This window comes from Pan troglodytes, chromosome 15 (genome assembly GCF_028858775.2).
Source record: "Pan troglodytes isolate AG18354 chromosome 15, NHGRI_mPanTro3-v2.0_pri, whole genome shotgun sequence".
Lineage (NCBI taxonomy): Eukaryota > Metazoa > Chordata > Mammalia > Primates > Hominidae > Pan > Pan troglodytes.
Window position 1 is genome coordinate 48,477,651 of NC_072413.2, and position 23,713 is coordinate 48,501,363.

Consider the following 23,713-nt stretch of genomic DNA (forward strand, 5'->3'; position numbering starts at 1 on the left):
TTGTGTTGTTATAGAAAATACATTACAGGCCAAGCACGGTGGCTCACGCCTGTAATCCCAACGCTTTGGGAGGCTGAGGCAGGTGGATCATGATGTCAAGAGATCAAGACAATCCTGGCCAACTTAGTGAAACCCTGTCTCTACTAAAAATACAAAAATTAGCCGAGCATGGTAGCAGGTGCCTGCAGTCCCAGCTACTCAGGAGGCTGAGGCAGGAGAATCACTTGAACCCAGGAAGTGGAGGTTGCAGTGAGCCAAGATTGTGTTACTGCACTCCAACCTGGCGACAGAGCGAGACTCCATCTCAAAAAAAAAAAAAAAAGAAAATACATTAAAAATAATTCTATAATGTTTTCAGAGAAGGTAAGCACAGTTATGAATAGCCCTACAACTAATTATATAAGAAATAATAGTTTTGAAATACTGAAAAGGATAACATTTTCCAACAGGAACTTCAGCTTCATTCTTTAAAATTATTTGTATTTTGTTAATACAAATTCAACTACAAATATGCACAGCTGGATTTCGAAGAAGTCCTTTTCATGAAAAATAATATGCATATGTGTTGTGGCTACACTTTTGTTTTCTTAGTTGAAAGCAAGGCTCTTAAAACCTTTATTTCCTTGGAAACAGATGTTGTTTATATATATCCCACAGAATGATCAAACTCACTACAGAAGCTGAGGTCTAGAGATAAGGGCAATCACTAAAAGGGAAAGCACCTCTGCATTTCTGCAGAGGGACCCCTGATTTCAATCTCAGCTACCAAAACTTCAGGCTAACCAAACTAAGAACATAAAAAGAGACAGTGTTAAGAACTAATCCTAGTTCTAAGGAGAACTAGGATAAAAAAAGTATCAACTGGTTATATCACAATAAAAAAGTATCAACTGATAATTATGTGCAGGAAAAGTGTAGTTGACATTATTAATCTCTGTAGCTAAATCTGTTTTAACTAAGTTAAAAGATAGACTCAGAAAACAAAGAAAAAAAAGCAAACTTTAAGGCCTTATAAAACATTTATTTTCAACTATGAGACTGCAAACACTTTCTTACCTCAAAGTCATCGTCATCTGCTTCAGTGTAATGTGCATGGTTATCTGGATTGTTCACTTTGTCTAACAGTTCAACTGCTAGGGCTCTAGAGAGACCTGGCTGTGCAACAAAAGTGTGCTAAAAGAAAACAAAATGAAATTTCATGAGTATGCCTTTACATCTATGGCTTAAAGAAAATGCTATCTTCATTTCTTCATTCAGTAACTAGCAGAGACAAGTATATGGGAGTCTACTAATACAAATAAACTGTGTTAGTAAAAATATTAATCAGAGAATCCATAATTACACATTATATAAAACTGAAGAGCCTTTGTAGGGTAAATTTAGAAAGCAATTTCTTTTTGTAAAGTTATCTAATCCATATTAAGTTCTAAAATTAATATAGATTAGATATGGCTATACCAATGACATTCATTACTCATATCACTATACTGATGCAAATGAATACTGTGGTATGGTACATAATCACAGTAAGAAAAAAGCATGTATATCATATATCTGCATACATTTAATTCTGTAAAATTATGTTAATTTACAAAGACATATATAATTAAATATTAGCATGTCAGTAAAGCTTCTTAGGTTGTTGTAATCACTGACTATTTCTAATATAAAAGTGTTTTATACACACACATATGCAGAGTATTCTATAAATTTACATTAGAAGACAAGAAAAGCAATTTGTTTTAGCTGACAGCAACATTTTAAAGTTTTCTCTAAGGCAGGGGTCAGCAAACTACCGCCCATGGGGAAAATCTAGTGCACTGACTGCCTCTTTTTGTAAATATTTATTGAGTATTAAAACTATACCCACATATATACACTGTTTATGGCTGCTTCTGGGCTATAATGGCAGAACTCAGTAGTTGCGGCAGAGGCTGTATGGCCCACAAAGTTTAAAATATTTACTATGTGACCCGCCTATAGAAAATTTGCTGGTCAGGCATGGTGGCTCATGCCTGTAATCCCAGCACTTTGGGAGGCTGAGGCGGGTGGATCATTTGAGGTCAGGAGTTCAAGACCAGCTTGGCCAACACGGTGAAACCCTGTCTCTACTAAAAATACAAAAATTAGCCAGGTGGTAGTGGCACGCGCCTGTAATCCCAGCTACATGGGAGGCTAAGGCAGAAGAATGGCTTGATCCCAGGGGGTGGGGGTGGAGGCTGTAGCGAGCTGAGATCACGCCACTGCACTCCAGTCTGGGTGACAGAGTGAGACCCTGTTTCCAAAAAAAAAAAAAAAAAAAAAGAAAGTTTGCTGACCCCTGCTGTAAGAGATCACTAACATTTTTATCTTAAAAACATAAATACTTTTGTTCTACTGATATGTCTAATTTATGACTATAGGAAGACCCCTCGTAATTTCAACGACTTACAGTCAGAAGTCTTTCAGCAGTTGGTCTTTTTTTTGGGTTTTTGGTTAGTGCTATTTTGACAAAATTATGGAATGTTGATGACCTTAAAATAAAAAGAGACGTACAAAAATATTTCACTACTATTACGTTTCGGTGTTAGTAAATAACATTAACTTAGGAACAGTTAGTCTAAAACACCATGATTTTTTATTGGGCCACTTAGTTAAAGTACAATATATTCCTTGGAAACAACTGTGTCAGTTTTGTCTTTTATATAAAATATAATTAAGTAACAGAACAGTAATATACAACCACAAAAATTACACTAACAATCAGAAATAGGCTGTGTCATTTATATATGACCTTCTTTTCTAGGTACTACTTAGGAGTCAAAATGTCCTTTTCTCATTGCATAATTTACCTAGTATGTAAATATTGTGCTATACCAAAAGAGTTGGACGGCACGAAAGGTAGGCATGGGGTAATATAAGAGACTATTTAAATCCCAAAGAGGCTGATGAATTTCTTAGAAAAAAAGGCAAAGAGGAGGGAGCAATTTTAGCAACTAGAAGGGTTTTCTGCCACCTTCACTGATGAAGTGGGGAAAGAAAGAAGACATAAATTAAAGGTATCACATTTTGATTATTAAGAAATGACACAAAAAGGTATTTCTACCATTGCCAAGATTCCACTGGAGAGAATGGACAATAACTAAAGGTATGAAATAACCGTATTTATCAGCAATGACAACCACCACAGAGCAGTTCTCTGCAGAGAAATCACATCACTGCATCACATTTGGTAGCCTGCGATAAAGATAACACGGAGTCAGACAGTATCGGGACTGGCAAAGGTTCTCCAATGGTAATAACTGCTCTGAAATCTGACTGTGAATTTAGCATTTATAGCTAACAGTCATTCATTCCCGAATGAATATCAGTCATTCCTGCCGTAAAACCGTTCAGTTCCAGATGTCTAGGAACTTAGAGCAACAGGGAAAAGGAAGGACCCAGTGTCAATACAAAGGAATATAATTAGCAGCACAATATAAACTCCTTTCTTTCCACAGTGTGATTTGCCATTCTTTCCTGCCATCATCCCCAGAATGGCTTGAGTCCTAAATAAAACTATGCTAAGACAGACTACTGAAACATAAAGCAGTGGCTGAGAACCTGTTTGTGGGGAGGGGCCTCTTAGAACCTGAAATAAGCAATGGACTGTCTTCTCAGAAAAATGGATATACATACAGAATTTTGGGGGCTCACAGATCCTCAAAGATCCATGTAATCTAGATAAGGAATTCTAGAATTTAAGAACTCAGAAACTTATTTGCACAGCTTCTTTTATTAAATGTATGGGGAAGATATTACCAGAAAAATAATCTTTAATTTTTATTAACCAATTGATGACATCTTTTTGGACTATAAAGATAGGTAAACTGCTTTACTTTGTAAGAGAAAGAAGGGATCAAGATGAAAATAAGTAATAATCTTTTTGAGTATTACGTAAGGAAGAGAGGGAAAAACCAACAGAGATTGATTTTAAGTGTCATGTTATCTGGAAACCCTTTTCATATCACCTTCCATGAAAGTCAATGTGTAATTAATGGAAGTAAAGGAAGATAGGGCAAAAATAGATGATTCTTCAAAATCTTCATGTATTCACTTCTAATTCTTTCCTCACCACACTTCTTACCCAATCTGCCGAAGACCTAAGAAAATTATTGAGTTTTATGAGAACACTGGATTATAAAGAACACTGGGCCGGGTGAGGTGGCTCATGCCTGTAATCTCAGCACTTTGGGAGGCCGAAGTGGGCAGATTACGGGGTCAAGAGAATGAGACCATCCTGGCCAACATGGTGAAACCATCTCTACTAAAAATACAAAAATTAGCTTGGCGTAGTGGCATGTGCCTGTAGTCCCAGCTACTCGGGAGGCCGAGACAGGAGAATCACTTGAACCCGGGAGGCAGAGGATGCATTGAGCCGAGATTGCGCCACTGTACTACAGCCTGGCAACAGAGCGAGACTCCGTCTCCAAAAAAAAAGAAAGAAACACTGGGCTGGGCACAGTAGCTTACACCTGTAATCCCAGTACTTTGGAAGGCTGAAGTGGGAGGATCCCTTGAGGCCAGGAGTTTGAGACCAGCCTGGGCAACATAGTGAGACCCTGTCTCTACAACAAACAAACAAACAAAACTTAGCCAGTTGTGGTGGCACATCCTATAGTCCCAGCTACACAAGAGGCTGAGGAGGGAAGATCTCTTGAGCCCAGGAGTTTGAGGTTGCAGTGAGTTATGATCATGACACTGTACTCCAGCCTGGATAACACAGCAAAATCCTGTCTCAAAAAAAAAAAGAACTACCAGAAAATAAATCTAGATCCTTGCCATAGGTCTGCAAGCAAATCAGCTGTGTAACTTTGAGAAAACTGCTTAATGTCTATGGACTTCTGTTTAATCATCTGCAAAATATGGAAACTGAATCTATACTCCTTTCGATTGTAAAATTCTATAAAACTATATATTCTTTAACTCACCATTTTGTTTTGTCCTTTAGTTTTGGAGGCTGAAAATTACTTTTTGACATTAAGAAGAGAGCCCTGAAATAAAAATTATAGTTAAAGAACAATATCAAAATTACTACATCTAACAATTAGAAAGAATATTCTGTAATGAATTTATACAAGACTACCACATAAGTGGACAATGATGAAAACTACTATGGGATATAGAAATTAAATTTTTAATATTTTAGATAGCTTTCAAAAAATTTCTCTTGACTACAGAGAAGATTTTTAAATTTCCAACAAGTCCTTATTCACAAAGCAAACCCACCAAATATTGGAAAAGAGTTTTCTTACTATACTGTTACATATGTAACTAGTATTATATCTTAAGCACATGTCTATATAATTGTATACAATTCTCTAATACATAGAGATGACATGTTACTCTAACATTAGGTTGCATATTTAACCAAAGACTGGCCTCCATATTTATTTTGGGTGGGTGTATAGGCAAATTACATCCATTTCCTGATTGTTTTCCTTTTTTGACAATGATTTCCCATATTCTCTCAGTATATTAAATACCTAAACCAATCTACAAGAGAACTTTGTCTATAAACTCACGTGTGACCCATTTTCTTGTGGGCTATGGGGGTAGTATGATAGAGGATTTAAGAAGGAAGTTCTAAAATGCTCTATTTCAGCATTTCCTACAAAAATCCCAGGTTTCTAAGCAAATTCCTGTTTCTTTTTTAGCATAACAAATACATTTTTCCTTTCTAAAAATTAAATGATTCAAAGGAAAAATAAAAAAAAATTTATTCCCACCATTCTATTATTTAAAATTTTCTAATCTCTTTAAAACATTTTTCTAATCTTTTTAGTCTTTATCTAAATGCTTACCAATTATATTCACATTAGTATTTATAATTTTTTTCACTAATAATCAATTTTCCATTTTGCTTTGGTTCATACATATGTAATGGCTGCCCTTAACTGTTAAATAATTGGCTTAAGAATTCACCAACTACTACATATTTAGATTTTTTCCCTTGTTATCCTGAAATGCATAATTCTTAGCATTTTCTTTCCTTAGATAATTTCTGAATTATAATCCCCTAAACGGTGGAAGCACTGAAACATTTGTATTGCCCATAACAAATAACATCAAAGTATTTTTCCAAAAGGTCTGTACTTATCAGCATTCTAGCTAAAAGTAGGTATCTTTTAATATATATTATCTTTAGCTGCTTATGAGCTCAAATAGATTCCCGTATCTGGTACTTGATCATAAACCTTAATCTATTTTTTGCTTGTAGTCTTTGAATGATTTCCTTATATAGTATATATCAATCTGTTGCCAATCATGTTAGCAAAACACTTTCACCATTCTGTTAATTTTCTTTTTAGCTTCATACCATTTAAAGTGTCAATTAAAGCCTAATCTATCTTTTCCTTCAAAGTATCAAAAAACTTTTCAGATGCCCTCAAATATTTTTTTCTGAGATAATACATCCTAGAATGTAAATGATAATTATATTCAGCATAGATACCTCTTCATTATGCCTGGATAAAATAAAAAGAAACAAAATCAAATATAACTAGAAAAGTTTCATCTGCATTCTATCATTTACTTATAATTCCACATAGGACAAAAAAAAAAGATCAATTGATAAAAGAATGAACATGAAGACTCAAAAAGTCTTAAAATAATGTTAACTCTCATATCCTAGTGTGATTATGAAGAGAAATTTGTTTTATGGAAAAGCTTCAAACAGTACAGACAATTTACTCTTATGTTGTTTTAGGAGCAGCAATACAAGACAGGTTTTATTTATTTAAAGACTAGTCAAGTACAGTAGTGAGAAGGAGAAGAGCAGAACAAGGAGCTTGATCTGTAATTGTGAAAAATAAATTGAGGTAACTACCTTCGGACTAGCCCACAATAGCTTTTGGATGAGATTACTCCTAAATCCCTTACAATACCTTTACTATTTTTCATTCTTAAAAATGAGCTTGATGCTGAGTTACCAGCATTTCACTTTCCCCATAGACTTGATCAATAACTGGATAATTATAAATAATGAGAACACCTCATTGGGTGGAGATCAAACATAGGTGGTTGAAGTTCTCCAAGTTCAATTGCTGTTATTCCTACTGCCCAGATATCACAGAGTTGGTTGTAGCCACCATTCTTCTCTACTGCTGCAACTTCTGGGGCCATCCTAGAAGGAATCAATGAATACAACATTTTTGTTGTTAAATATTGATCTGAATCTGTTACTTCCTGTTATAATCACCAGACTTGTTGGAGGGAAGGAAGCTGAGAGGTGTTTACTAGGAAAGAAGAAACATTACTAAGTAAAGGCTTAAATCTCTATTTCACACACATACACACTTTTAAAATTAATTAAGAATCTTGAATGCCCTCCGAATGTTTATGCTCTAAGGAAAAATCTTGTTTTAGTTTGGTTTCTATTTTTGTGAATCTTGTTATATAATAGGCAAAAAGAAAAAGAATACCTAAATCCCTGTGAAGGTCAAAGAAAAGTTCCTAAAGGAGGTGAGACTTCTAAGTAGGGTGGGGAGCCTGGACATTTCAGTGAGAGGAAACGAGTACAAATTCAGGGAGACCAGCAAAGCTGACAGGACAGTGCTCAATGTATCACCTGCAAACTGATAAGGGGCCATACATTGCTGGCTACCAGTCTGTGATAAATACAGAAATGGAGAGTAAGCATTTATGCTTGTCCAAATGCATAAATTCATTTTTATCTTATTTTACAAATAAGTCTGTAATGGACAGGAAATAACACATGGTTAGAGAAAGTCTCGAAAGTGTTTGGGAAATCAACCTCAGAAGTAGAGGCTAGATTATAAATGATCTACTGTTTATACAAAAAAGGTTAGACTTTATCATGAAAATGATGGGGACCCAATGAAAGATTTAATTATGAGGTCAAACAATCTAAAACTGCATGGCAAGATGAAGGATAGTGTGAAATCAGGTGAAATCAGTCAGGCAGATATGTTAGAGAACTTTTCAAAGGCAGTAGCAGAGGGAACAGAATGAAAGGGGTTAACTTAAGATATAGATCTGAGGAGGAAATGCTTGTGGATATTGAAATAGAGCTATTATTAAACAACTGTTGAATATACAGAAGACTGAAGTTGGAGTTACAAGTTTGGGAATCAGCACTGTAGAAGGCCTCTGAAGTTATAAAGTATAGATGATACTGTTCAGGGGAAATATTCTTTTATCTTTTCAAATGTTTACTAACTTAACTTCAATTAATTTGAATTGAATATCCACAAGGTACAAGTTGGTTTTATATGTACTTAGGCTACAAAAAGTTATATTAACACCCTGTCTCTCAAGTGTGGTTAGCATATAAAGTATGTATACTAAAAATGTGAACATGTAGATGTGTACTATATGCAAGTGCTACATACATAACAATGGATATAGGAGTAAGGAGAAGTAAACAATCACCACGGAGCAAGATAATTGAAGGCAAGTTTCACAGAGGAAAGAGGCTGAGGTGGAGCCCAGAGAAAGCAAACAGGATTCATCTCCTCTACCCACTGGAATCAACTAGTGGTGGCTAACTGGAATGTCAAGTTGACTATGACTGTTGCACTTCCTGGCTCAGTGGGAAACTGTATTCAATCAGTTGGCCATAGGTATAGAAAGGTAGAGAGTGTGGCCCTCTTAAGAATGGGGAGGGCTTAAGATAAACACAGAAAAAGGGTATCTTAGGGAAGAGTAAAGAAAGCTAAAGTAGTAGTATTTCACCTGATATAGTCAGGATACAAAAAATAGACAATTTAGACTAGAAGAGTATTCACAAAAAGGACAGTCATAGAAAGTGAGGGACTCTGATGTGACGAAGGCAATCCTATAGGTTATCTAACTCACCTATATCTTCATTTAACTTTTATTTAACTGATACTTATTGAGGCTTTTTTTCTGTTAAAGTGATTTGTGTTGACTGAAAACAATTTGGAATATATGAAAAAATATGGAAGAAAACAAGCTAAGCATGATCCCACTCAAAGAGAGTTCCTGTTTCACATATTTTCATCCATTTTTACACACACACACACACATACACACACACACATACACACACACACACACACACCTTTTATAAAATGGTATCATATTGCATATACTACTTGGAATCTTGCTTTCTAAAATTAACAACATATCATGAGCCGTAGCATATTATTCCACTGAATTGAATAAATGTAATTCCCTTCCTGTTGTGTATTATTTTCCCTCAATTTTTATCATTAAAATAGTGTGATAAAGCTTATCATATACAAATCTGTATGCCTCTCTAATAAATTACTAGATATGGAATTACTGAGAATAAAGAAGATAAATATTGCTTAAAGTTTTTGATAAACATTACCATCAAATTATGCTTCAAAATCGTTCTACCAATTTCTTTTTTTTTTCCTTCAACTTTTATTTTAAGTTCCAGGGTATATGTGCAGGATGTACAGGTTTTTTACACAGGTAAATGTGTGCCATGGTGGTTTGCTGCACAGATCAACCCATCACCTTGGTATTAATATTAAGCCCAGCATCCATTAGCTATTCTTCCTGATGCTCTCCCTCCCTAACCCCTGTTGTACCAATTTCTACTCTCACTGCCAAATATTTAGTGATAGTAAGCATGCCCATAATTCCAAATATTTTCCAATTTGATAGAAAAAAGTCATTTAATTTGTTCATCAAGGGACACATTATTCAGAATATATATTTTTTTAGGTTAGTCAAGTGAAGCAGTGAGAGTAAAGAAGGAACAAAGAAGTCTGTAGGGGTTGCATGCCCCTAGCCATGACCTGCAGGCCACTACATGATGTAAGAAACATGAGAAAACATTTAAATTTCCCTATTTACTTCAAAGACATAAAGTAATTCACATTGGAGAAAAACCCCGAGAACAGAAGAAATCTGGTAAATCCTTGAGACTCTGCAGTTCTTTTCAAAAACATAACTAACAGTGGAGAAAAACCTCATAAATGTAAGAAATGTGATAAAGCCCTTGGATATTCCAGTTACCTTCATAACCACAAAGGTGCTCACACTGGAGAGAAACGCTATGAATGTAGGGAATATGCGAAAGAATTAAGTTGTCTTAGTTACTTTCAAAGGGCTCATACTGGTGAAAAATCTTTTACATGTAAGAAATACGGTAAGGGAGTTATTCTTTCTAGTTTCCTTCAGAAACATGAAAGAAATAATACTAGACAGAAACCCTATAAATGTAAGAAATGTGGTAAAGTCTTCCGTCATTTCTGCTCCATGTGAAGACATGAAAGAACACATAGAGAGAAATCCTGTGACTATAAAAAATGTGGTAAAGCCTTCAATCAATACAGTTCCCTTAGAAGACATGAAAGCTCATACTGGAGAGAAACCCTACGAACGTCAAAAATGTGGTAAATCCTCCAGTCATTTCAGTTACCTTTAAACACATGAGAGAACTCATCTGGTGATAAACTTTATGAATGTGAAAAATGTGGTAAAACCTTCAGACATTTCAGTTCCCTTCGAACACATGAAAAAACTCATACTGGAGAGAAACTCTATGAAGGTAAAAAAAAAAAAAATGTGGTAAAGCCTTTAGTCGTTTCAATTACCTTGAAACACATGACAGAATTCATACTGGAGAGAAACCTTATGATTGTAAGACATGCGATAAAGCCTTCAGATATTCCAGTTCTGTATGTAAACATGAAATAACATACTTCATAGAAATCCTAGGAATGTAAGGAATGTGGGAAAACATTCAATTATCTGAGTTATCTTTGAAAACATGAAAAAAATTATACTGGAGAATAACCATATGTATATGAGAAATGTTGTAAAGCCTTTGTATGTTCCAGTTCCCTTTGAACACATTAAGAAAACTCATACTGAAGAAAAACCTATGAATGTAAGGAATATGGGAAGGCATGTAATTTCACCACTTCCCTTTTAAAATATAAAACTCATACTGGGGGGAAAATATGCATGTAAACAATGTGGTAATGTCCTCAGTGTTTCCAGTTCTAGTTGAAGACATGAAAGAAGTCATTTCTGAAAATCCCTGTAAACATATGGAATGTGGGGATGCCTTTGTTTCTCTCAGGTACATTCAAAGACACATGACATGTGCACATTGGAGATGAATCTTATAAGAATGTATTCTGTATCTAAATCCTAGTACTTGGCAAAACAGGTAAGTTTCCATTTTAATAATTATTTCAAAAGTCATCTGAGAATGCCTATTGAAAAGAAATCTTATAAATTTAATTTGAAAAGCCTGATGCAAATTAAACTGACTAATGCTCAAAACATGCACATGAATATTATACAACTTATAAATATATTGTGTTTATCAGTGGCTCATTCTTAATGAGGATCTCTGGACTATTGATTTCCACTCATTTTCCATGAAAATATTGAGGTGAGAATTCTGTAGACACCCTTTAAGTGATAGTAAATGAATTCGATACGTAGTGTTTTTTTGTCAGTTAATAATTTTTCTTTATATGTCTAAAAGGTTGTTGGATCTATGAATGAATTAAAAATGTATTTCTAATATGTAGGTAAGATTTTTATGTAGTTTTTTAATTGGTCTGTGATGAATGTGTCACTGAAAACTGAGTCTCTGTTAATTTTGGGGCTTTTCTTACTGGTCTCATGTAAAAAGTTTTGGTTACCCCTCACCTATTAGATATATTCTACCTTTCTTTTTTATGGAAAAAGTATTCTCTTTTGGCACAAATTAAGTCTATGCCATTGTTTTTGCTAATAGAGTTGGTATTAGAAAAAAAAGAAATCCGTAACTTCTTGTGATCCATTATCATATGTTACGATACTTAATATGTATTATTTTACTAACTGCTTCTAATGAGACATTCTTTTTATCGACTTATAAGAACTTACATATGAAAAATATTAAACCTAGTTTGGCATATTTTAGACAATATTTCCTGTTTTTTTACTTGCCTTTTAATTTTGTTTAAGCTGGTGGACATAAATAAGTTTTAAATTTTCATGCAGTTAAATCTATCAACATTTCCTTTTAAGGTTTTATTCTTTATGTTCAGAAAGCCTTCCTCATCAGCTCTTAAAGCAGATAGTTACTGATGGCTCTTTTGGTTTCACTTTTTTTTTTTTTTTTTTTGAGACGGAGTCTCGCTCTGTCGCCCAGGCTGGAGTGCAGTGGTGCGCACTCGGCTCGCTGTAAGCTCTGACTCCTGGGTTCACGCCCTTCTCCTGCCTCAGCCTCCCGAGGAGCTGGGACTACAGGCGCCTGCCACGACGCCCGGCTAATTTTTTTGTATTTTTAGTAGAGACGGGGTTTCACCGTGTTAGCCAGGATGGTCTCGATCTCCTGACCTCTTGATCCGCCCGCCTCAGCCTCTCAAAGTGCTGGGATTACAGGTGTGAACTTGACTATTTCCACATACGATTTTTTGACATCAGGTATGAGGTACGGAGCTACTTAAATTTCTTTTCAAATAACAAATTATCCAAACACTGCACATTAAAGAATCCAAATTGGTTAAGCACGGTGGCTCAAGTCTGTAATCTCAGCACTTTGGGAGGTAGATCACTTGAGTTTTAGACCAGCCCAGGAGTTTTAGCTGAAATCCTGTCTCTACAAAAAAAATTACAAAAAATTAGCTGGCTGTGATGTTGCATGCCTGTAGTCTCAGCTATTTCGGGGGCTGAAATGGGAGGATCATCTGGCTCTGGGAGGTCAATGATGCAGTGAGCTGTGATTGTGCCACCGCACTCCAGCCACGTGACAGAATGAAACCCTGTCTCAGAAAAAAAAAAAAAAGAATCCAACCTTTCACACAAACTGCAAATGTCACCTTTTATAACATTCACTATTTTAAATATTAAGGTTTTGTTATGAGGCTTTTTATTTCTATCATCTATCAATAATGAAAGCAGTGTTTTAGAAAGATTATTTTGTCAGTAATCAGTGGAATGCACTAAGAGTGGGGTGGCTGGTGAGAGTAATGGTAGGTAGGATGAAGGAGTTTTAACAACCAGGAAGAAGAATCCTAGATTAAACTTAGGTGATGGGTCAATAGGTGCAGCAAACCCACCATGGCACACGTTTACCTATGTAACAAACCTAGACATCCTGCACATGTACCCCGCAACTTAAAATAAAGTGGAAAAGTCCTAGATTAAAAGAGAATGCCAGAAGAAAGGGTAAGAAAATTACAGGAGGCAAATCTTTTGAAAATTTCATACCTAAGAGCCCTCTCAATATAAAATCACAGGGATAGTAAAAATTATTAGCACTTCTACAGAGGGAAGGCTGAACCATGAATATGAGCATCAAAGTTCCCTAACCCAACCAGAACTTATGATACTATCAAAGAGCACGCAAATCTCCCTACTTTTAATTATTACTTCTATTACCAAGTATCGAGGTTGATCACAAAACCATGAAGAAATGAAAATGGATCAAATTCAATCACAGTAATGTCTTACCAGTAAGGGGTGCCAATGAAAGATTTTCGTTTTGCAATGGTAGCTGTTATTTTTGCAGCCACACCAAAGTCAGCTAGTGAGGAAAAAAACAGAAAATTTTAGTTCTTTACAATACACCAAACAACATTTTTACTTTCGCCCTCAGGCATGGCAGTATTAATAATTCAAATATTAATGTTAGAAAAATGCGCATAAATTGAATACCTAAATCTCTTCTTGCTTAGTTCACAACATACTTATTAAAAAAATTTATTGGCACTTTACTAGAATGAAAATATTTTATTAAGAACAAAGTTAACAAAAAATATTTTTATTATATGCACAATGAAGTTAATTTGGGAAAAAGAGAAAAAAAAAGCACAAAAAATAAAACACATGGGAAAAACACACACCTGTATTCCTTTTATCCTAATATAACAAGGATAGCATTCTGGTACTATTTTTTTTACAGTCATTTTTTTCTATGTATAAACTTTTTAAGTGTTGTAGTTAAACATGATTGTATTGTAATCCCTGCTACTTGGGAGGATTAGGTGGGAGCATAGCCTGAGGCCAGGAGTCCAAGTACGCAGTGAGCTATGACTGAATCACTGCACTCCAGCCTGAATGACAGAGTGAGACCATCTCCTTCAAAACAAACAAAATAACACACAGAAACACGTGGTTGTAAAATACTAAATAAATATACAGTCCATTTTTGTCATTTAACACACCAGATGTTACTCTTACACATTCATAGATATCAATGATTGAATAGATTTATCACAGTTTAACAGTTTTTCTATTGCTAGACTTACGTTTGCATTTTTTCTACCACAAGTAATATTATGGTTAATGCTTCAGTGAATATGGATTTTCCATCTTTAGGTTTAATTTCCTTAAAATGAGTTTTGGGAGTAAAATTACTGGATCAAAAGTTAAACATTACTGCGACTCTTGATATGAAAATGAAATCTGTATAATGTTAATTCTCATTTAAAATTTTATAAAAATTTTATTAAAATGTCATTAAATTTTTGGAAAAAATTTTAGGAATTTGAAATAACATACCTAATTTTACATCGCCATGGTCTGTCAATAAAATATTAGCACCCTAGAACAAAAATACAAATACAATTAAATTAGCATCATAAAATTTCTTCCAATAGAATTGGCAATTTAAATGTATTAAATGAACTTACTTTGATATCTCTATGCATTTTGCCTTTAGTATGCAAATAGGCAAGACCCTAAAAGTTAAAAAAAAAAAAAAAAAGAATGTATCAGCAAAACTGTAAATGTGACTCCTAAATTTTCTACTTAAATTCTTATTGAATAAGAAAAACTAGAATGTCTTTTTTGGGGAGAAAAAAACCTAGATAAGTAAATCAATGTTTACTATATTTTAAAGATTTGTTTTTGTTTTTGAGACAGAGTCTCACTGCCCAGGCTGGAGTGCAGTGGCAGTGATTTTGGCTCACTGCAGCCGCCATCTCCTGGGTTCAAGTGATTCACTTGCCTCCACCTCCCAAGTAGCTGGGATTACAGGCATGCGCCACTATACCCAGCTAATTTTTGTAATTTTTAGTAGAGACGGGGTTTCACCATGTTGGCCAGACTGGTCTTGAACTCCTGACCTCAAGTGATCCACCCGCCTCAGCCTCCCAAAGTGCTGGGATTACAGGCGTGAGCCACCACACCCAGCCTGAAGATTTCTAATTTATTTTCTGATAAAAATCAGAAATATTTCACTAAACACAATCAAGATATCAAACATATTAATTACTCCTAAAAGTTTCCTTATGTGGTGCTCCTTTATAATTTTCCCATTCTTCCCCACAACCCTCACAAACACTGATGTGCTTTCTGGCACTATAGATCAGGTTTTCAAAGTTGTCTGACTATTCTAGGTGTTTTACATTTCCACAGCAATTTTAGAATCAGCATGTCAACTTCTTTAATAAAAAGCCTCCTCAAATTGTGATTGGGGTTGCACTGAATCTACAGATCAATTTGTGAAGAATTATCATCTCAACAGTATTGAGTCTTCTGGTTTGTGAACATGGTATAGTTCTCCATTTATTTGGGTTTTTAATTTCTTTCAGGAGTTTTGTAGTTTTCTGTATGCAGCTGTTTATGCATCTTTTGTCATATTTATCCCTAAGAATGTCATATTCTTTATGTTATTATATGTTGTATTATTTTAACTTCAGATTGTCTGTTGCTAGTATATATAAATCTGATTGATTTTTGTACATTGATAGTGAATATTACAATCTTTCTAGCCTAATTTATTAGTTCTAGTAGCTACTTTGTAGATTTTATTCCATTTTCTACACAGATGATGATGTGGTCTGTGAATAAAGAGAGTTGTACTTCCTACTTTCTAATCCAGATGCCTTTTATTTCATTATTTTCTCTTTTTGCACTGGCTGAAACCTCTAGGACAATGTTGAAAAGTAGTAGTAAAGGCAGACTTCATCACCCTGTTTGGGTGAGCTTGGAGGAAAAAACATCCCATCTTTTACCATTAAGTATGAGTTAGTCATAGGTTTTTCACAGGTACGCTTTATCAGGTTGACCAAGTTCCTTTCTATTCCTAGCATGTTCAGAACTTTTTAAAATCAGGAATGAATGTTGGATTTTGCTAAATGCCCTGTGTGTATTTAGATGATAATGTGGTTTTTCTTTTTTAGTTGTTAAGATGAAATGATTTTTGGATATTAAACCAACACTGCATTCTAGAATAAACTCCACTTGTTTATGATGTATTAACTTTTAAAATATATTACTGGATTACCTTTGCTAAACCTTTTATTTTTAATGTTTGCACCTAGGTTTATGAAGAACATTAGCCTGTAGTTTTGTTCTCTTGTAAGATTGTTGTCTAATTTTGGTGTCAGAAAAATGCTGACTCAAAATGATTCGGGAGTTATTTCTCATTCTTCAATTTTCTAGATAGGTATATATAGGATTGGCATTATTTCTTTCTTATATGTCTGGTAGAATTTACTGTATGGCATCATCTGGCCTGGAGTTTTCTTTGTGAGAATACATATAGGATTATTCAGGTTATTTATAATTGAGTGAGCTTTGGTAGTTTGTATCTCTTGTTGAAACTGCCCATTTTATTGGCATAATACTGTTCATAATACTGTCTTGTTATCTAATATTTGTAAATTCTGTCTTGATATCCCATCATTCATTTCTGATGCTTATCACTTGTTTCTTCTCTTTTTACTTTTTTTCCTGATCAATCTGTCTAGATGTTTATCATTTTTATTGCTCATCTCAAAGAATCAGATTTTTATTTCACTGACATTCTCTATTACTATTTTTTTCCTTTCCATTTCGTTTATTTTTATTCTGATCTTTATTTCCTTTCTCTGCTTACTTTGCATTATATTTGCTCATCTTTTTCTAGCTTCTTAGGTGGAAGCTGAGGATACTGATTTTGAGAGCTTCTGCTTAGTGCCATAAATTTCCCTATAAGTACAGGCTGAATATCCCTATCTAAAATGCTTGGGACCAGAAATATTTCAGATTTCAGATTTTTTAGTACTTGCAGAATATATACTGGTTAAACATCCCTAATCAGAAAACAGAAAATACAAAATGCTCCAATGAGCATTTTCTTTGAGCATAATGTTGGACTTTCTTAAACATTTCTTGTAGGATAGGTCTGCTGGTGACTTGTTCTTTCAGTGTTTGTAAGTCTGAAAAACTCTATTTTGCCTTTGTTTTTGAAAGAGATTTTCTCTAGGAATAGAATTTTAGGTTGACAATTTTTTTTCAGTACTTTAAAGATTTTCCACTGTCTTCTCACTTATTTCTAACAATAAATATTCCTTGTCTTTGTTCTTTTGTATATCATGAGTCCTGTTCTGAATGCTTCTAAGATGTTCTAATCAAATAAGCAATTTGATTCATGTGTCTTAGTGTTGTTTTTTTTCGTTTTTTTTTTTGTTGTTGTTTTTTTTTTTGTGCTCAGGGTTTGTTGAGCACTTTGGATCTGTGGGCTCATATTAATAGTTATCATCAAATATGGACAATTTTCAGCCATCTCCCCTTTTCAGTTTGTCTCCCTTTTCTCTTTCGTTTCCCTTTTTTCTCTTTGTCTCTTCATTCTCTCTCTTTTTTTTTTTCTCATTTTTGTCCCTTTTTCTTCTGTTGTCCCTTCAAGGACACCAATTATATCCATATTAGGCCACTTGAAATTGTCCTACAGCTTAATGATACTCTTCATTTATAAAAAATTACTTTTTCTTTCCATGTTTCATTTTGAATATTTTCCATCTCTATGCCCTCAAATTCAAATATACGTTTTTTGCAATATTTAATCATCTGCTAATTTCATCCTTTGTTAATTCCATCAGACACGTTAATTAACATCCTTTGTTAATTCCTTTGTTAATTCCATCCAAAGCTCACTCAGTAATTAATCATCTGCTAATTTCATCCTTTGTTAATTCCATCAGACACTGTGGTTTTCATCTCTAGAAGTTTGACTTGGGCCTTTTTTATACCTTCCATATCTCAACTTGTTAAGCATCTTAAACAGTTATAACTGTTTTAATGTTTTTGTCTGCTAATTCTGGCATCTGTCAGTGTGGGTTGGTTTTACTAATTTTCATCTTATTTTGCTTCTTTGCTTGTCTGGTAATCTTTGAGTAGATGCCCAACATTGTGAATTTTACTTTGTTGGGTGCTGTATATTTTTGAATTTTCAAAAATACTCCAATACTCTGAAGCACTCTCCAATACTCTACCTTAAATACTCTAACTGGCTTGGGACCCCACCTGGGTTCCTTCTCCCTGTACTGTGGCCTGAAAACTTTGCCAACGCCATAAGCTGGGGCAATTATATGGCTTCCTTGGTTTGTTTCCTATTTTTCAGGCCTCATTGTCCTTCATTACCTGATGTTCAGTTTCTTGAAAATCACTGTTTCATATATTTTGCCTACTTTATTTGATTGTTTTGGGTAGCATGGTAAATCTACTTCTTGTTACCTGATTTTGACCAGATGTGGAAGTTTATCTGCATAATAGAATTTTAAAATTGGAAGTAATCTTGGAGGTATTCCCTTCCTAAGCTTCATATTGGTTTTTTTTTATTTTAATTTTTGTGGGTACATAGTAGGTATATATTTATGGGGAATTCGTTTGGTACAGGCGGCAATGTGAAATAAACACATCATGGAGAAAGCGGTATCCATCCCCTCAAGCATTTATCCTTTGAGTTACAAGCAATTCAATGACACTCTGTTATATTAAAATATAAAATTCAGTTATTACTGACTATAGTCACCCTGTTGTGTTATCGAATACTAGAACTTACTCATTCTTTCTTTTTTTTTTTTTTTTTGGTACCCATTAACCATCCCCACTCCCCTCCGACCATATCAAATCCCTTCTCAGCCTCGGGTAACCATCCTTCTACTTCCTATGTCTGTGAGTTAATTGTTTTGATTTTTAGATCCCACAAATAAGTAAGAACATGTGATGTTTGTCTTTCTGTCCCCGGCTTATTTCACATAACATAAAGATCTCCAGCTCCATCCTTGTTCTTGAAAATAAGCCTCATTTTATATACTCATGCTCACATAACAATAGGGATGCATACATTCTGAGAAATGCATTGTCAGGCAATTTTGTTGTGCAACTATCATAGAGGGTACTTGCATAAACATGGATGGTATATACACATAGCCTACTAAACACCTAGGGTATATGTAAAGCCCTATTGTTCTTAAGCTACAAACCTGCACAGCACATTACTGTACTGATATTGTAGGAACTGTAACACAATGGCAATTACTGTGTATCTAAACATATCTAAGCATAGAAAAGGTACAGTAAAAATATAGTATTATAACCTTATGGGACCACTGTTGTATATGTAGCCCATTGTTGACTGAAATGTTATGCAGTACAAGATTGTATTTTGGGAACTAGAACTATATAAAAGATTATGGTCACATACCAGCGCCAGAGTGCAAATTCGACTTTGTTTTTTTTTTTTTATTTTTTCACCTCTACTCAGTACTTTGTTTAATACTTAGGGAAACAATGAACTTTAGAAATTAAAATACAAAGAAAATGAATTTGTCAATAATTCTCTGCTATGAGTGTATAATTAAGTTTGTATTTTATGTAGATACAATGAAGTAGGTTTCTATGTTATGTAAATGTTATAGGAATATACACACACATACGTACATACATATATATTACACATCTCTCTCTATATATAAATATATATATGTTAGATAAAGTAATCTGATTTATCTCTCAGTAAGATTTGGCAGTGGTTATGTCTTTTAAAGCATGTGGGAACCAACTCTTCAAAATTGACTAGAACTTTTTCCTAGATCAGCCAAATCTCCCATTTTGGAAAATATTAGAGAACAACACATAGAGTATCAATTTCTTTCTAAATTGAAACTACACAATATAGGAAATTTAGGGATAGAAGCATTAATTAACAATTATCAGTTGTAAATTACAAAAATACAAACCACAATCACTACTACTTATTCCCTCCTCCAAATTTAAATGCGTTAAATTATATGAACAAAATTGTTAATTCCTAATTTTCTCAGTGAGTAGTCTTTCAGGGCACTGAAAAAAATAAATAAATTGGGAGAAATACCACATACTCTATATCTTTATTGAATATTCATAACCCATTTTAGCATACTAAAAGTTCTCACAGGCCCTGAAGTAAAGAAACCTCTTTAATGCAATGTTAACCAAACTTAGAAAAAGAGATTCTGCTATCAATAACATTTAATACCACATAGAACTAGGGTTTTCAGATAACACCTTGAGTTAATGCTGTGCTAATTTATTTTATTTCAAGAGAAATAGTAAAAGCCCCTATGTCTCATGGAAGAGATTCCTTTTACTGCCATAAACTTGAAGGGAACGCTTAGACAACATGTTACAATTGAGAGGTTTAGTAATTCATTCTTGAAAACCAATTTACACAACTGAGGGCCAAGTGCTATAAAGTAGAATACCTCACATGACCATGGTGTGCATCAGCATCAAAGTGGAATTCCACATATGATCACTGTATATGTCGGCATCAGCTTAAATGAATTCATGTGATTCATTCATGAAAGAAAAATAACTAGTTTTACAGAATTATAAGAGATTAACAGAAAAATCATTTTGTTTTACCCTTTCTCTTTAAGGTAGACTATCATTTTATAGTTATCAATTGTCAGGCAATTGCCTTTCTAACTACATTAAGAAAATATTGCCTAGAATTGCCTTTCTAACTATATTAAGAAAATATAGTACCTGTAAGGTTTCTCTGCATACATAGGCTATTTGCAATTCTGATAATGGTCCAGTAACTAGAAAGAAAAAGAGACCACATTGTTATACATTTAAACCTAACATTAGAAACAGTCTACTTAAAAAAATGGCAAACTAGGCCAAGCGCAGTGGCTCACACCTGTAATCCCAGCACTTTGGGAGGCCAAGGCAGGCGGATCACGAGGTCAAGAGCTCGAGACCATCCTGGCCAACATGGTGAAACCCCGTCTCTACTAAAAATACAAAAATTGGCTGGGCATGGTGGTGCGCACCTGTAGTCCCAGCTACTCGGAAGGCTGAGGCAGGAGAATTGCTTGAACCCGGGAGGCAGGGGTTGCAGTGAGCTGAGATCACACCACCGCACTCCAGCCTGGCGGCAGAACGAGACTCGGTCTCGGAAAAAAACAAAAAGACAAAACAAAACAAAAAAACAGACGAACTATTATAAAACAATTTCTATTTATAGAGTTGAGTGATTTCTCTTCTGATTGTGAGCATATATTATTTCTGTCATCAAGAAACAAAAACAAAAGGTAACACTGAGAATTTTTTCAAATGCACTTTAAAAGATTTAACTCCGTAACAACTGTGGTCCTTGAAAATATTAAGCACTCATGTGCAAAGCATAGTGGTATGCATTATAGGAAGGTCTATAGAATGCAATCCTGAACAATTTTTCAAAAATAAAGAAATACATATAACTAGTTATACAGAGAAATAGAGAATCATAAAGAGATTGACTGTCCAATATATTAAAAGGCATCATATACTTTTTTATAGATCAAGATGCTATTTCTTTAGTATAATTCTTTACCACACCTATCAAAAGAGAGGCTTGATCCAGGACCTTATCTAAGAATTTAAAAAATAACCGTGTCACTTTTGGCAACCAGATCTCTCCCTAATATGAAATATAAAATTCTTCTTATTTCAAGAACTCAACCAGAGGCTTCGGGACTATGCCTTTCAGTACCATGAGAGTAACTCTGGGGTGGTATCTGCTGACAGCGAAACCAAATCAGGTAGTCATGTGTATTCTTCACCTAGAGAAATTTCTACCGCGTATTTTAATCACTGGCTCTCTCTACCCATTCAGGAACATAAATTTTTGATTCTTAGTAACATGATAAATAGTAGTAAAAGAAAAAAAGTCACTTTATTAACAACATCTAATTATAAGTGTAGATTTTATTGATTATTATGCTATCTAGTATACTAACTACCGGGATGGGTACTTCTTAGGTTCAATTTAATTCAACAAATATCAGGTTTAATAAGAGAAAGTCAGAATTTCATGAAAAAATAAAATTAATGTTTCAAAGCTATTCTTTAAACTTAAAAGTTGCAAAAAAAAAAAAAAAAAAAAAAAAAAAAGCCAGCTATCTTGAGTGCTCTCATTTTATAAAAATGTGAATGGACAAAAATTACAATTACCGAATAAAAACTTTTCACAGAAAAGACAGCAATTCCATTTATTTATTTATTTATTTATTGAGACAGTCTTGCTCTCTCGCCCAGGCTGGAGTGCACTGGCGTGATCTTGGTTCACTGCAACCACCGCCTCCTGGGTGCAAGTGATTCTCCTGCCTCAGTCTCCCAAGTAGCTGGGATTACAGGTGCCTGCCACCACACTTGGCTAATTTTTGTATTTTTAGTAGAGATGGGGTTTTACCATGTTGGCTAGGCTGGTCTCAAACTCCCGACCTTGGCCTCCCAAAGTGCTGGAATTACAGGCATGAGAAGATAGCAATTCTTTATAAAATCATAGAAAAAAATTAAATCCAGTGGCACAGAGAATTTTAAATCCACATGCCTAAGAAATAGCCTAAATCATAGTAATTTGTGTATTTGTAACATTTATGTGATGTTAAAACATTTTTGTTAATAAAGAGGTAGTGATCAGTGTTTAGACATCAGTCAGAATTTTTGTTGTTATGGATTATTTGTTGTGACAAAATTAGATAATTATGACATTTTAAAATTGATAATTAAGTACTATATTGATAAGTTTTTTTTGTAATTTAAAAGTTTACTTCTGAGCTTTGCTTTCCCTCTCCTCTGGTAATGACTTAGTCAACTGGTAGGTATTCTTTCATTTTGCTATACAGTTACATTCTATATTTATACTTATAAAAATATAATTTTTAAAAGCCTAAGTATGACCCAGTATGTTATACATATTCTTTCACAATTCACTTTTTCCATTTAAAAACAAGCCTTAAGGATATATACCCAGGTCAATAATTATGAAGTAACTTCATCTTTTTAAGTGCTGCACAGTATTCCATATTACAGGTTGAAGAGTAGTTTATTTAACCACTGCTCTATTGATTGACATTTTAAAACTGAGCTCTGTAGTTACAACCTATTATTTGAAGTGAAATAGCACTTCTGTTTTTATATCTACTGTGGCTGCATTTGTAAACTGCATGACTGAAATTTGGTAAGGTTTCCAATATAAAGATTTCAGCATAGAAACGTTTAAAAATATTTCATGTAATTCTTTAAAACAAATTATAAAATAAGTAGCTGCAATGGGAGTTTTACTATCCCATATCCATGTTAAACAAGGAGAAGAAAAATTATAAGGATCTATGTTTAGTCTCATAAATTCTAGAAATTCAAGAAATTGCCAGCAGCAACAAAACAAATTAAAAGCTAAACAGTAGAGCCAAAACAAAACTTTCTAAACAGTATTAGAATGTAATGTCAAATTCAACTCAGAAAACTGCCTAAATTAATATGAATACTAAATAAAATACTCGAAACTTTAAAACATACATATTAATACAAAAATACTACAGTAACAAGCAAATTGCTTTTCTGGTTAGCAGGTTAAGTTACTAAGACAGACACGTAACTTCCCTTCTGTGAGTTACCCCTTGCATTTCAATTTTTTTTTTACAAGGAAATTTAGGAAGTTTCATTTGTAGATAAAACACTTTCCTAGAGATATCTAAAGAGTAAAATT

General features: G+C 34.1%; 1 protein-coding gene across 2 annotated transcripts in view; it reads right to left on the reverse strand.

Moving 5' to 3' along the window:
• The window catches only part of MAP4K5 (mitogen-activated protein kinase kinase kinase kinase 5), a 113,483-nt gene that overhangs the window by 43,022 nt on the left and 46,748 nt on the right, over window positions 1–23,713 (reverse strand). For both annotated transcript variants that reach the window (XM_054666516.2, XM_063793369.1), the window contains exons 5-12: window positions 20,725–20,780; window positions 14,619–14,666; window positions 14,488–14,530; window positions 13,438–13,510; window positions 7,013–7,144; window positions 4,950–5,012; window positions 2,432–2,513; window positions 1,057–1,173 (exon numbers count right to left, since the gene is read on the reverse strand). In XM_054666516.2, coding sequence (XP_054522491.1) covers window positions 1,057–1,173; window positions 2,432–2,513; window positions 4,950–5,012; window positions 7,013–7,144; window positions 13,438–13,510; window positions 14,488–14,530; window positions 14,619–14,666; window positions 20,725–20,780 — 614 coding nt within the window. The remainder of the gene's footprint in view (window positions 1–1,056; window positions 1,174–2,431; window positions 2,514–4,949; window positions 5,013–7,012; window positions 7,145–13,437; window positions 13,511–14,487; window positions 14,531–14,618; window positions 14,667–20,724; window positions 20,781–23,713) is intronic.